The sequence below is a fragment of the Mesoplodon mirus genome (assembly GCF_964341445.2).
Source record: "Mesoplodon mirus genome assembly, chromosome: 18".
NCBI lineage: Eukaryota > Metazoa > Chordata > Mammalia > Artiodactyla > Ziphiidae > Mesoplodon > Mesoplodon mirus.
Genome location: NC_138994.1, coordinates 54,143,412 through 54,159,694, shown reverse-complemented (window position 1 = coordinate 54,159,694; position 16,283 = coordinate 54,143,412). Strand labels below are relative to the sequence as shown.

At 35.6% G+C, this 16,283-nt stretch overlaps 1 protein-coding gene across 1 annotated transcript in view; it reads left to right on the top strand.

Moving 5' to 3' along the window:
- The window catches only part of NLK (nemo like kinase), a 146,288-nt gene that overhangs the window by 79,867 nt on the left and 50,138 nt on the right, over positions 1–16,283 (top strand). The window contains exon 2 of the mRNA XM_082603528.1: positions 8,093–8,222. Coding sequence (XP_082459654.1) covers positions 8,093–8,222 — 130 coding nt within the window. The remainder of the gene's footprint in view (positions 1–8,092; positions 8,223–16,283) is intronic.

Here is a 16,283-nt window from a genome sequence, read left to right as displayed (position 1 = left end):
GGCACAAGGAAAGGTATGGTAGAATCCATTGGGCTGTTGTAGATGTGTATCTATAGCACAAAAAAAAAAAAGAAAAAAGGAAAGAATCACCCTCTTTAAAAATTACTCATTATATAGATTTCAATCTAAAATGCTTTTTTATGCTCAAATTTAACTGGGAAGTTAGCCTTTACCTTTTTAGTTATATAATAACACAGAGAGAAACAATACGAAATAAAACATACAGCTCTGTGATTTATCACAAAGTACACACCTCTAGCCGTCATCCATATGAGAAATAAGACATTGGTAGCACCCAGAAGTCCTCTCTTCTCTGCCCCATCATTAAGTACCCCCCAAGATAACCATTGTTCTTACTTTTATGATAACCACTTCCTTTCTTAATAGTTTCTGTCTACTAAGTGTGCATCCCTAAACATTAGAGTTTAACTTTGCTTATATTTTTTATATAGAAATCTTATTATTCATTTGTGACTGTTTTCTTTGGCTCAAAATTATGTTTGTGAGGTTTATCTATGTTGTTGCATGTAGCAGTAGTTCATTTTAATGCTATAGAGTATTCCATTATGTGAATATACAACAATTTGTTTATCCATTTTGCTGTTCGTGGATATTTGAGTTTCCAGTTTTAAGGGTATTAAAGATATGGCTGCCATGGACACACACACTTGTTTGTGTCTTAGTGTATAGGTACACAAATTCCTTTTGGGTATATACCTAAGAGTCAAATTGCTGGGTTCCAGTGTATATTTATTTTCATTTTAGTGTATAAAACCAACCTGTCTCCCAAAGTGGTTGTTCAGTTTACACTTCTGCTGGCAGTGTGTTAGAATTGGCATTTGCACCACACCTTCACCAAACAGTTGGCATTGTCAGACTTCGAAACATTAGTCATTTTGGTGGTTATAGCGTACTTTCTCATTTGGTTTTAATTCTCATTTCCCAAACGACTAATGAGGTTAAGCTCCTTTTCATATGTTTATTGGCCATTTGAATTAATCCTTTCTTGTGAAATGCCTATTCAAGCCTTTTTTAAAACTTGATGTGTAGGAATTCTGTACGCATCTGGGTAAGAGCCCTCTGTTCCTTTTTGCTCCTCCAGCCTTGCAGTCTCCTCTAAAGCCCTCTATTAGCAGAGTCTAACCTGGAGCTAGCTGGAAAAACCAAAACATGGTTTGCAGAGTCTTAGCCCCAGTATTGTAGAGCCGTGTTTAGACGGATGGGCTTGAAATTGAGAAACGCTAGCTTAGGGCACAACCTTCCTGTCTGCAGAGCCACCTTTATGATAAGCCATGTGTCTGTATATGGGAGAATCTGTTTCTGAGCCATATTTCTATTTCATTGGTCTATTACACTAGCTAAATTACTGTGGCTTTATAATAAGTTTTCTTATCTGGTAGAGCAACTTTTCCCACCTTATTCTTCTTCAAGAGTGTCTTAGCTGTCCTTGGCATATTTGCATTTCCATAAAAACTTTAAGACTAATTCGTGTAGTTTCACAAAAAGAAAACCATTTCATGTTTTGAATTTCACTGAGTCTATAAGTCAATTTGGGGAGAATTGAAATTTTTACAATATTGAGTAGTTTTCTAATTCATGAATATGGTATGTTTCTCCATTTATTTATGTCTTTAATTTCTCTCAGTGATGTTTTTTAGTCCTTTTGTGTAGAAGTCTTGCTTAGCTTTTCTTAGTTTTAATCCCAATATTGGATATTTTTAACATTATTATGAATAACGTTTAAATTTTTTTCATTCAATTTTTTATTTTGCAATTTTGCAAATATACACTTTCTTTAGTTTTGAATAATTAGACCCCATTAACCTACTACTCAAATACAATAATTTCAAGATTTGCTTTGTTTCAACAGTATTTATTACTGAAGTATTTTAAAACAAATCTTAGATCTCATCATTTCACCTATGTATACTTAGTATATACATCTCTAGAAATATAGAAATTTAATTTATAATCATAATTTTAAACCATATTCAAATTTTCCCTTCTATTTCAAAAATGGCAGTTTACTCTTGGTGTGTTCAGACAGTTTACTTTTAACTTACAGCATATTGAGGATTATATTTTATGTTAAGTAATTATTAAAATATTAGCTTAACCACTAAAATATCAAATGATAAAGCATTCTCTATGGCAATTAAAAACAAAACTTTTGTGACTTACGTGGTGGTCCAGTGGTAAAGAATCCGCCTTACAGTGCAGGGGAAACGGATTAGATCCCTGGTTGGGGAACTAGGATCCCACATGCCGTGGGGCAGTTAGGCCTGTGTGCCACAAACACTGAGCTCGTGCACCTCAACTAGAGAGCCTGCGTGCCCCAAACTACAGAGCCCACGCGCTCTGGAACCCGCACGCCACAACTATAGAGCCCATATGCCCTGGAGCCTGTGTGCCACAACTAAAGAAGAGAAAAAAACCCACACGCCACAACTAGAGAGAAGCCCACCTGCCTCAACGAAAGATCCCACGTGGCTCAACGAAGATCCCGTGTGCCACAACTAAGACCTGACACAGCCAAAAATAAAATATAAATAAATAATCTTAAAAAATAATAATAATTTAAAAACTTTCTGATGATGTGAAGTTTGTTTCTAAATTCATTACAATTTTTGACATTGATAAAGCCATAATCTTATAAACCTACCATGTGAGTAAAACTGTCCTTTTCTTTCATTTGATGTCTTCAACATTTATGAAACTAATGTACAACAAAAACTGCCATCTTTAAATTTTTTTAAAAAATCTTTATATTCCTCAGTGTTCCTGCTACTGAATACATCTCTTTCAGGAATTCATCAATGGGATTGAAAGCAAGCCTATTTTTGTGTGACATAGTTTTCGTTTTGGTTACCCTTTGTAACCTCCTGTTGCCCAAAGTTGTTAAAATGCAAGAAGGAGTTGCAGTTGTGCATTATTTTCCTTTGTGGTTTTGTACAGAAACCTTTCCTTCATTGCAGCTGGTTTTCCTCCCCATACAATGTTCACAGGTCTGTTTCTAGAAGACTGTGGGTAGTGTGCCATGAAAACTTCCTAGACTTAGCAGACTAGGCTATGTCATGTTCACCCTCTAACATGAGAAAATCCCCCTTGAAAAGGCAATGTGACAACTTTTGTGCAGGCCGGTCAGACTCTCACAGAGATTTTTTTTTTTTTTTTTTTTTTTTTTGCGGTACACGGGCCTCTCACTGTTGTGGTCTCTCCCGTTGCGGAGCACAGGCTCCGGACGCGCAGGCTCAGCGGCCATGGCTCACGGGCCCAGCCGCTCGGCGGCATGTGGGATCTTCCCGGACCGGGGCACGAACCCGTGTCCCCTGCATCGGCAGGCGGACTCCCAACCACTGCGCCACCAGGGAAGCCCTCTCACAGCGATATTTGACAGTGACTTGAGGAGGAAGAGTCTCTCTGTCTTCCCGGCATCTACAGTAAGGATGGAACTAATTAATTCATGCTCTAAAGAACCATAAAATATTCCCAAGACAACAATAATTAGCATTAAATAATTTTTCACCTATATTTTAACTTATTCAGTGGTTATTGGTTTGGGGAGTTGAGACAGTCTTAAAAGTTAGATCTTACAATAACAAGTATTTGAAAATAAATGTGACAGCTTGATACTGGATGGCTTGCCTGTTCCTTATTCTTCCTCCTTCCCTTCCTGGGTCTCTCCCTACAGATCAGAATGGCTCAGTGCTGTGTCTCATCTGCTGGGATCATTGCTGTTTATAGTTACTTAGACACAGAGTTAGAGGATAAGTTCCTATTAACTCTCCCAGTTAAATGTAGATGTTTTGCTTCTCCTGATTGGTAGTGTTAGGATAGGAGGGAAAGAAAGAACTATTTCACTGCTTTGGTTTGGCTACTGTGTAAGACCTTTTTTTCGTTGTAATAATCAGATTAACAAATTTAGGGATCATTTATAAGTATCTTAAGTTAAAGGAAAAGGATGGCTTTCTCATGTATAGAGCTAACTCAGCAAATACCAAATTTGGATAAACATTTAAAAAGAAAAACCAAACATCAGAAAACCCCAACTGATGGAACAAATTATCTAAATATGAAAGATGAGAATCCTTTTCTATGTGTTTTTTGGGTGGGGGCAGGGAAACCTAGAAGGTTTGTGCTTCTAAATAGTTTGCAACTCTGTATATTATGTCAGAGTGCACACAAGCTAGATAGAGTTGAAGTTCTGGTTATAAAAACCAGAGTCATACAAATAAATTCCATATTTAACCTGTAGTGTCCATGAACATATAATATGTACTAAGGACAAATAAACATTTTCTAGACTTATTTGTTGTCAAAAATTTTGTCTCATAGTTTGCTATTGTTTTCTCAAGGAAACTTAATCTAAATACAAGTAAAAATAACTTTTAAGGAAGTGAATCTTGAAATGAATGTGAAGGCAATAATTAAATATTTAGAGTCTAGCTAGGAAGTTCTATTACTGAGATGTGTACTGTATTGGTACAGTTGACATAGTAATTGTAGTATGTGTAGCAAAAAGTAGAGAATTGCTGATTACAAGTTAATGTGACTAGAATTAGAAGAACCTGATTTTCTTAATCCAAGTTGAAGCATTCTCTCTCTCTCTCTTTTTTTTTTTTTTTTTTTTTTTTTGCTTTGGATAGTTAAAAACCTATATAAGCACCATGAACTTTAAAACTGCTAAAATACATAGGGGAAAGATTCTTCACATAAAATGAATGAGGAGCATTTAATTTCTTGGGGACTCTTGCTGATTAGTTATACTAATTAAAAGATATTATAATGTAACATTCTAGTGCCTGGGAAAGTACCCCCAATGATAAGTTTTACTCTTGTTTCATTTCACCCCTTCTGCTTGTCAGTAATATAAGCAGATTTGTGGCAGTGGTCACAGTTTCCTGGGATTAAGAAAACTACAACAAAACGACCACAACCAGATCTAAAAAGCTTCCTGTTTTGGTATTATACTCTTTTGACTGACTCTATCTCTGAAGAATGGCTCATGGATTCTTTTGGCTGTTCAAAAAGCAGTTGAACTTAAATTCTAAGTGCAGAGAAGGATTGATGTACCCAGAGCAGATGTAAGAAAAGATTCTTTCTCACAACCCTTAAAACTTTATTTTTTTGTTTTTGTTTTTCTCTTTCTAAAACATTATTTTTAATGTAGTGTTTACAGAATCAAATGTTAATTTAAAACTGAGGACGTAAGTGCCTGTTAATATAACTTGAATGATTATGAAGGTAATCAGATGAAATGACAGATGCACTGTTTTCATTTAGAGCGAACAGTATTTTAGAGAAAGTAACTGGTCATAAGTGAATTGTAGGTCAAAGGATGGCTCCATTTTCTGAAATGAGGAAAGTTGCCCTAAATGTTGTTCATTATCTCTACAGCTGGAGCTTCATTAACAAGTGCAGTTGAAATAACCAGGGTATTGCAGCAGCAGAGAAACTAAGCACAGCAAGCCTTTCAGTAACAAAGAAAATAAAAGAATTCCTGTGTAACAGGCTTCCACACTTATCTGTGTTCTGTGATACTGTTTGTGCTGAACTAAAGCATCTGCTACTTCAAGTTAAGAGAGAACAAACTCAACATGGCGTGAAATTACTGCACTGCCATTCACATTCATGAGATTATATTGTTACCAGCCACAGGCATGACTGGCTTTTGCATGAATAATAAAATAAAATGCTGCTTTGTGAATTTTACCTTAAAACATTACAAGGCACAGTACTAACCTTGAGCCAGAAGTGGGTTTATCTTAAAGCAGCTTTCCTCACCACAGTAGGGTCAAGACCAGTAAGAAGTCAGAAGTTGCAAAGTATTGCTGCATGAGGTCTTTGGAAAGGGTATTGTGTTAAATCAATTTACTCATTTGTAAAAATTAATATTTATTGTGCAGGCTAGCTGTTAGACATATTAAAAATTATTAAAGTACCATTTGGCAACATCATAGTAATAATCATTGATTCAGGCAGAAAAAATCCATGGATGCTAAAGGTAGTGGGTCAGAGTTTGATGAGGAATAGCATATTTACATAGTTACAAAGGGAAAAAATAGTAACTTTGCAGTGGAGAAACCTGACAGACACCTCATCCAAGTGATCAGAGTTATCACCAGTAATGGGAAAAATCGACTTCATGGGCCTCCTAACGTGGTGCGCTAAGAAGACATCTGTGTTATTCCTGTGAAAAATACAGAACCTGAATCTAAGCTCAAGAAAATGACAGATGGACCCAAACTGAGGAACAGTCTAAAACTAACTGGCCTGTACTCTTCCAAAATGGCAATGTCATAAAAGATAAAGAAATGCTAATTAACTGTTCTAGATTAAAGAAGGCTCGAGAGGCAGTGACTACTGTGCAATGTGTGATCCAGAATTTCCCTTCCTTGCTGTTTCATTGACTTTTATCTTTTAGTATCTAGCTACAGAAGTGGTGTATTTAAACAGGAAAAAAATTTTAATAGTCAATATAATATTTGGTTTCCTTCCTACTTTACTTTCCTAGATTATGTGGATTCTAAGCAGTGTTATGGATTTTGGTTGGTGTTTTTTAAACAACAGTCAAAAATGTTAGGTCTCTTAGCCTACTTGAATTACATTTCAAGCTATTGAAGACTTGAAAATAATAATACTTAATTTTCAGCAAATTTTCAATCAGTGGGAGAAAGTGAAGTCCTCATGCTGTTTTAAAAATAGTAAAATGCACTGTTTAAGAGTTTTACAAGAACTTAGGAAGTAGCAATCACTAAGATAAATTTATAAAGAAGTGATGATATTCATTAAGAAGTTTGGTATGATTTTTAGGTAAAAACTAGGAATGCTTTATTTTCAGGAAGGCAGTTTGATGAGTGTCTATTTCCTTGTGGACAAGATGAAGAAATAAACTGAGTGACTGCAGTTAATTAAATAAATAACTAATTGACTAACCATACACAGATTAATGATTGGATGCCGGCCTCATAGATGGCTTCTAGTGTTGTATCTGTTGCAGAGCTCTGTCCTCAGTCCTGTTCTAAACTTTAATTAACAACTTGGATAAAGGCATTGATGACATACAGACCAGATTTCAAAATGATACAAATCTGGGAGGAATAGCCAAAGCATTGAATGGCTGAAACAGAAAATGAAAGATAATGGTAGCCGAGCATTATAGGAATCTAGCAAAATAAATCTGACAGGAATAGATTCTACAAAGACAACCAGTCATCAGTGATGGGTGGAAGGAAAAAAGCTTTAGGTTAATTCATGGAAACTCGATTAGCCAGATGGCCAGTTGGCCATGTTTAGCAAAACTCTTTGATTTAATATGTATCGATTGGGTCCAGTCAGAAAAATGGAAACACATTAGTACTTCAAGCACAGGGAAATATAATACAAGGAGTTGGCAATATAGGTGTTAGAAGGCTAAAAGAGAGAAAAGGTGGACACTGAGCTATTAAAGAGAGAGTAACCACAAGAGGCAGCCATCATACCAAGAACTGAGAAACAAAAGGGAAGAAGTTACCATAACCTAGAAGCTACAGCTCCTAAGCTGCCACTCAGACTCATGAGGGGACACTGTTGTGTCCTGAAACCCGTATTACTAAAAGATGTTTCATTTATATAAGAAACCAAAATACTCAAATTGTATTCTCTACATTCAACTAAAAGTGACCACATCTGAATGAACACCTCTTCCATCTTGAATTTGGTTCTGAAAATAAAGCATAAAACTAATTTGACTTCAGTCGTGTTAATGTTCAATACTTTTTCTCCCGTCTTTAAAATGGCTTTACCACTAGTAGCCCTCCTACCTCAGATGTATTGCTAAGTGACCTCTCAGGAAGGTTAAGTGTTTATAGAAATTTAGACAGGGATTTTAAAAAAAGAAAAAAGCATGGCAAATGAGTTGGGTGGGCTAAACATTCTCTTTGATTATAGTTTTGTTTATCTTTCTCACTGATACCTGAAGCATTATTAAGTGGATTTAATATTGAGTGTTTTAACATAAAGGTATTTGTCATTCTCTGAAACACTGAAGAACAAAGTTTGGGATTGATTTTTCTGTCTTTTTTTCCTCTCCCCCTAAATATTGTGTCTTTAGGTCAGTAACAGATCCAAGAGATGGAAAGAGAGTAGCACTCAAAAAGATGCCCAACGTCTTCCAGAATCTGGTCTCTTGCAAAAGGGTCTTCCGGGAATTGAAGATGTTGTGTTTTTTTAAACATGATAATGTAAGTGAAATCAGTGTTTGGGATAAACTATTTCCTAAGTATGTTTGATTATATTAGTAAAGAGCAAAAGAGAGTTAAAAAGGGTACATGTACCATATTAAGGGATTTGGAAACCTGAGACAAATTAGACCTTTTTTGCGAATGAGCAAGTTTAAGTGAATTCTAGGATTTATTGATTGACAGATAAATATTAATTCATTTAAAGCAAATGTTAATATTTAGCTTGGGAACAATACTAATGTACAACATAAAAATAGAGTATAATATGTAGTCTGAGTGATTTAAATAGAAGTAATTGGCCCCTGATTTTAAATGCTTTATTTATATCTTTTAATATTTTAAACCAGAGATTAAAGATGTGAGAAAAAAGTTTCTCCTCTTAAAAATAATACAGCTTTTAAAGATAACATAGTTTATCTTATTTATGGCTGTGTTTAGAGATGTCAGGATTCTTGGGGAAATAGAATCACAGTGGTTTGAGAGAGCTTCTTCTCAACTAATCCTGAATTAAAAGTTTGGTATGTATAAAATTTACCTGGGGGATGTTAGCATTGGACTCTTAGTTTTCAGTTTCATATGAAAAGAAAAACTGCCTCACATTCTGCATTTGGTACTCAACCAGTGCAATTTTAATTGCTGAAATAAAAATCAGGAAAACAGTAATTTCTTGTGAGTCTGACTGCTTGTTTGCACAGGAACCTGAAGGACTTTGGCTGAAGTGTAGGTCACACTTTAAGAGAGAGATTTGTAACAGTTTGAACTATTTGGTAAAACTAGGAATATCAAACTTATAATATGTTCACTTGAAGCTCCTTGGTTTGACACATTTCACTTTATTGATTACCCCTCTTGAAATCCATTTTCCTTAAACTTTTTTAGAAAGTAACTGCTTATCTTTCATTCAGTTGGAACTGCCTAGCAATGTGTTTGTTTGTTTCAATAACTTTGAAAACATCATTCCAGTTGCTATTTTATAACTGTTTCCTGAAATTTTGGAAGTGATTTTAGAATGATGTCTAGTGCTTGCTTTGTTATTTATTTCTTGAATTTGCCTGAGTGAGTGCCACCCCAGCATCAAAGAGTACAAACCGTATGTACATTGTCAGAGACTCAAGTAAAGGGGTCCACAATAAATATTTTGAAGGTGGCATCAGAAATATACTTTCTAAGGGTTTCAATGGTTTATTCAAACTTATCTTGGCTTCTTTTATAAAGGAGGGGTGGTGTAATAGGCTGCTATCTGTATATGTTGCTGTCTTTGCTCATGACTCATTCCTATAGAGTAATTAAGTTACAAAGATTGTGTCAGAGTGAGTAGTGTAAGAAAAGAAACAAAATGCATTCTTGAAAATCACACATATTAAAACACAGCAACTACTGTTCGCGCTCCTGAGCTGTATCGTAAAAGAGTGCTTGTGATTTCTATGGGAATGTTCAAAAGTGAGGCAAATAGTTGGAGATGGGACATCATGGCACCACTATTTTATACATAATGAATTTTTGCTGTGCACTGAGATCTACAAAAGCATCTCAGGGCCAGCATACCTGGTATGTGTGGAATGCCGATCTAAGAGGCAACTGGTATTTGATGTAGTTAAGACAACAGATGTTTATTAATTGTGTCCTGTGTGCAGAGTGCAGTGCTAGGTCATGTGGAGAATACAAAAAAAAGTTCAAAACATTGTCCTTTTTTGAAGGAAGTGGACCAGGTGTTTAAGCATTTGTTACCAAGTGTCAGAAAATGTGTAGCTGCTTTACATATATTAATTTAATACTTAAAAGTCTTGTCAGATAGGGCTTATTATCCCTGCTTTACAGAGGAGGAAACCAAAGCTTAGAGTTAAGTAATTTGCCCAATGTCAAGGTGGCACGAGATTGAAGTCTAAATCTGTCTTGCTTCAGGGCCCATATTCATTAATTCAGTAAACATTTATTGTGCACATCCTATATCCCTAAACTACATCAACTTCTAGGGGTTTCTACCCTAAAGGAGTTTAGTAATGTGATACTGTGATAACAGTGCTGTGGGAGGACTGCCTACATGGTTAAACATTAATACAGGACACTGTGTGTTCTGCACATAGTGAAAAGCTGGGCAACCAAACCTAAAAATATATTCGAATCACCAAGTGAGCCTTAAAAATGCAGATTCATGGGTTTCATCCCAGACCTACTACATTGTAATCTCTGGGGTTGAGACCCAGGTAGCTGTACTTTTTAAAGCTTCTCAGGTGAAAGATGACAGACAAGTACTGTACTATTAAGAAAAAGAGAGTAATTGTCATGGACTTAAAATCTCAAAGATGCTTTAAACAGAGAGAAACCTTAAGATGAGCCTTTTGAGATTAACATTTGATTGAATAGAAGGAAAAGAAAGGAATGTCATGATGAAAATGGCATTTAGAAAGATTAACCTGGCTGTTGTAGGAAGGTTAGATTTTAATTTGGATGGCTTTTTATGTGTCAGAGAATAGCTGCAAAACCCTGGAAGCCTTTAGATTTTCTTTTGAACAGAACCTTCAAAGTCACTGTATCATATTCATTGATATCAGGTGATCTGACTGAGATACACATACACACACACACACACATGCACACACACGCACATTTTTTTCCTTAAAGGTTGTTCATCTTAAAGGGATAGGTTCGCCTTGATGTAGCAACTTAGAGAAACAGAAATGGGTTTAACTTTCTAAAGATTGATGTCGTTTAGGCCTCTCAGTAGTGTCTAGTCAAAATCTGAGCTGTTATAAAATCTGACAAAATATTCTCTACTTTGCCCATCTGTGCACTTGTGCGTGTGTGTACACACACACACACACAAACAGAGTTGTCATTTTATCAGCATGGGAAAAGGATGACTGAGGGTTTTTTCATTCTTTGACAATCTGATGAATGCCATGAACCCTCTTTTGGAAAAATACATATACACATAATTTTTATGTCATTTTAGACTTTTACTAGTCCTTTAATGCCCATCCAGTGCCTCCTTAGGACCCATTGATTCCTGCTAAGAGCCCCTGTAATAGAGTTCTTGGGTTTTTCTTGTCCTTAGGCCATAGCACTAAGCACACGGTAGGTAGTCAGTCTATTGAAGAGTAAGTGAGTGAGTGAAAGTGACAGGGAAAAAAAATATGAAATCTCGGAGTCTGGAATGATAACCTCAGTGATCTCTCTTGGAGTTACTTTTTCCCAACCTTTTAGTTCTGGAGTAGAGGAGGCAAAAGAGGAGGTAGTGAAGGCAAAGGGGGATCGTTTGTTTTCCTCTGTATAGTCTGACTGAACCCAAATAAGGCCTCTCTAGGTTCATAAGTAGGATAAAGAATCATACCAATAGGACCCTTCTCGGAACGCAGACAAGCTGTTTGGCTGCAGACGTTATTAATGCTAATGGGTCTGCTGCTAAGGAGTGTGAAAAGGCAAAGGATACTTAGAATAAGTTACTTATCAGTGGATTTGGTTTTGTGTGCTCTGTGCCTAAAATTTGTGGTACTGAGCAGATTCTTGATGCATTTAAAATAATACAGGCTCTTGCGTTCATGAATTGGAATACTCACTGTGGTTAATACCCATGTTCTTCCCAAGTTGAACTATGTATTCAGTGTAATCCCAAAGAGAATCCCAGCAGGGTTTTATGCGTGTGTGTGTGTGTGGAAACTGACAGACATTCTAATGTTTATGGAAATGGAAAAGACCTAAAATACTCAAGACAATCTTGAAGAAGTTGAACAAAGTTGGAGATTCACACTTGAAACATATGAAGCTATAATAATCAAGGCAGCACAAGGACAGAAAAATAGATTAATGGAACAGAGTCTATAAACTGAGATACACATACATGTCCACCTGATTTACAAGACAGGGCCACTGCAATCCAGAGGGAAATGGATAGCCATTTCAATAAACAGGAATCAGGGACTTTCCTGGCAGTCCAGTGGTTAAGACTTCACCTTCCAATGCAGGGGGTGCGGGTTCAATCCCTGGTTGGGGATCTAAGATCCCGCATGCCTTGTGCCCAAAAAACCAAAACATGAAACAGAAGCAATATCGTAACAAATTCAATAAAGACTTTTAAAAACAAACAGGAATCAATTAGATATCCATATGAAAAAAATCTACTTCTTGACATATACATAAATTAATTCAAAATGGACCATAGACTTAAATATGAAAAGTAAAATAACAAAGCTTCTGGAATAAAACATAGGAAAATGTCTTCATGACTTTGAAATAAACAAAGATTCCTTAACTAGACAAGTAAAGCATTGACCTTTTTTTAAAAAAAGTGTTAAACAGGACACCATTAACATTAACATTAAAAATTAATGCTCATCAGAAGTTTAAGAGAATGAAAAGACAGACCTCAGGCATTATCCAACAAAAAACTTGTTTCCAGAATATATTATGTGATAGAACAAGTTTTTAAATAAATATTTAGCATTTGAGGAAGACCATTAGAAATAAATATTTTACTTGACATTTTTCAGACTGTAAATTCTGTATCTAAACATCATATATCTTATAAAGAGCTTCTACAAATCAAGAATTTTTGCCCATCAGTAAAAGACTTAATCAAGAATTTCACATAAAAGGATAACCAAATGGCTAATAAGCATATGACAAATTGCTCAAAGTCGTTAGTCATCAGAGAAATGTAAATTAAGACTAGTGAGATACTACTATATACTCACCAGAATAGCTTAAATAAAAGACTGACAATACCCAGTGTTGACAAGGATGCAAATCAGCTGAAACTCATCATTGCTGGTGAGAATGTAAATTCCTAAAACCACTTAGGAAACCTGGGCAGTTGCTGCTAAAGCTTAAATATACACCTGCCCAATGACCCAGCAGTTGTACTCTTTGGTATACTCAAGACAAATGACTGCATATATCTACCAAAGGACATGTACAAAAATGTTCATAGAAACTTTATCATGATACCATTTGGAAGCAACCCAAAAGTTTGCCAGCAGTACTCTGGATGAATACATTGTGTTAGTTCATATAATGGTATACCACACATCAATTAAAAGGATGAGGATCCACACATGGGTGTATCTCACAGGTGTAACAGTAAATGAAAGAAGCCATATACAAAGGTCTTCACTCATTATGATTCAATTTGTATAAAGTTCAAGGACAGGCAAAAGGAGTCTATGGTGATGGAAATGAGAATAATCGTCACCTCTGAGCAGAGATGGGTTTTGACTGGAAAGGAGCAAGGGGGGCCTTGAAATCCTTCATTTCTTGATATAGATTTTAGCCATGGAGTAAATATTTATCTTGTTATACACTTTGTATGTAAAAATTAATCAGATTAGACACTTAGGATTTGTATACTTTATTTTATATCTTACAACTCTATAAAAAATAGTAATAGTCGCTACTTGAAAGAACTTGAAATCTATACCAGTGGGGGTGGTGGTGAGAGAATGGGGAGGTGGGAGCTCCTTTGCTTAATTATGGGAATGCACTCTACAAACAGTTAAATTTTCAGTCTTTACATTTAGGATTGCGATTATTCACAGCAATTGTTTTTTTGATAAAGGATTAACTAAAAAAAACACTAAGCCGGGCTTCCCTGGTGGCGCAGTGGTTAAGAATCTGCCTGCCAGTGAAGGGGACACGGGTTCGAGCCCTGGTCTGGGAAGATCCCACGTGCCGTGGAGCAACTGGGCCCGTGAGCCACACCTACTGAGCCTGCGCGTCTGGAGCCTGTGCTCCGCAACAAGAAAGGCTGCGACAGTGAGAGGCCCCGCGCACCGCGATGAAGAGTGGTCCCCGCTCTCCGCAACTAGAGAAAGCTCTCGCATAGAAATGAAGACCCAACACTGCCAAATAAATAAATAAATAAATTTATTTTTAAAAAAATTTCACTAAGCCATTAACTCATCATGTAACCAATTGATAGTGAATCTTCTAACATCACAGAGGTTAAAATTCTAGAAAGCAGCTACTGAATGAGCTTTTGTCTAACTCTTAAGATTTGAGAAGTATGCTGAGACACTGGTAATGACTATTATTTAAGGATGTAGCTTTAGTTCATTTTTTAATTAAACAAGTCTGCTTGCTTTTTTTTGTATTTGAGATCCTCTGACGAGTCTGTGGTGTTTTGGGATACTTTGACTCTTTACAAGTCAAAGTCTTTACAAGGGTCCTCCTATATACATCATAAGGCTAATCTCACGTACTTTATTCCCACAGATAGTAGAGGGGTTATAGAAGGACTTGGGCTTTTTAAATAGTGAGTCAGGCATGAAGTCTGGAGTTTGAAACTCTGCTACTCTTCCTTCTCACTTGCTCATTTACACCACTTCTGAGATTCATGGATCATCTCTAATGGTCTAAGCACTGTTTTTTGCCACCTAGAAACACTGTGGAATGCCCTCATCTGATAAACATTTTGAGGTGGTAGAAAGAACAGGAGTATAAGACAACAGCCATTTCAAAAATTCCAGGCAGAGTTTAAAATATTGTACCTTCGAAGCTAAGAATCACAGCTAAATGCTTTGGTGCAAATGTCTAACCCTGTTTTATATGGCTTTTCTACAAAAAGCCTCATCAAATTTGGAGTAAGAATGCCTCATTCTTCTCTATCAAGGTTTAAAATGTATGGTTGTCACTTTCCTTTAGATAACCTCTAATTATAGCAGATAGATTTGAAGTGTAAAATAGCTTTGTCTAATGGACGCTGTCACTCATTGCATTCTGTTTTCCCCCAAGACAGGATGTATGTTGTTCAGATACAGAGCTTAGAGTCCAAAAGATGTCAAGTAAAACATTAATTTTTAACTGCCTTCCACAAGCATCAAATATTCATGTTAAAATTTTTTCTATCACATAATGAGAAATGAATTTATGTGAATTTGTGACACTAGCTAATTATAGGTTTTTAAAAATATAGAAATGAAATAATTTATCTTTCATATGATAAAAGTTATTCTTTGAAGGAACTGGAAAATCTGTTATTTTCCATTTATACGAAGAGTCTAAGTATAAACATTTTAATTCAGAAAGGAAATATAGATATTCTTTATAAAACATCTAAACTATTTTAAAACCTTTATATTTAACTGGTTTTAAAGTGAGTGAAAGCTTTTTCAATACAGGAGGTTTTAGTTTAATTAAAAATCTTAAAGTGACAAACTCTTGGCTGGAAAAAGAATAACCTTTAAAATGAACAAGGTTCCTCCCATACATAAATTGCAAGGGGAAAAGAGAAAGAAATGGAGGAGAAATCTGTAGGTAAAACTTGAAAGACATAAATCAACCATAATATATAAATCTTCAGCTCCTGATTTAGATTAACAAACTTTTTTTAAAAGAAAATTAGAAATTTGAGCACTGGATATTTGATGGTATTGAAAAATGGTAAATTTTCAGATTTGATAATTGTACTTTTTTAAAGTTTTTATCTTTTAGAGGTATTCACTGATGTATAGCTGAAATAAGTCTTGTATTTTCTTCAAAATTATATAGGGAGTGTGGAGGACATAGATGAAGCAAGAATGGTCATGTGTAGATAACTGCTAAGGCCAGGTCTTGATTACATGTGTATTCTTTATACTATTCTGCCCACTTTTATATGTTTGAAATTCTCCATTATAAAAAATTTTTTTTCTTAAAAAACTAAGCTAAAGATCAGAAAATTTGAACTTGTACTACACAGTTTATTTCCTGTTAAATAATTTCTTCTATATCCTTTGAGCCTGGTATTTCTCATTAGCAAGGTAGATTCAGATTCTTAGGTGTGACATCATAGATGGGGCTTAAAAGAGTAGATAAACAGCTGGTAGGGAAGGAAGGCCTATTTGTTGTGTTTCGATGGCAGAAGTTACATTGGTAGTGTGCTGCTTTTATAAAGGACTTGAATTTCAGATGCCTTAAAGTCTTTTTTTCCTACCCTAGTGACTTCTTTTTTTGTACTTGGAATAAGATCCAAAACATTTACCATAATTTAAAGAGACTTTGTGTGATATAACCCTGCCTTTCTCTTTCTGTTTTATCCTAGTCTATTTTCTTCCCACCCACTATGTTCCATAAGCACTGGCATTTCTG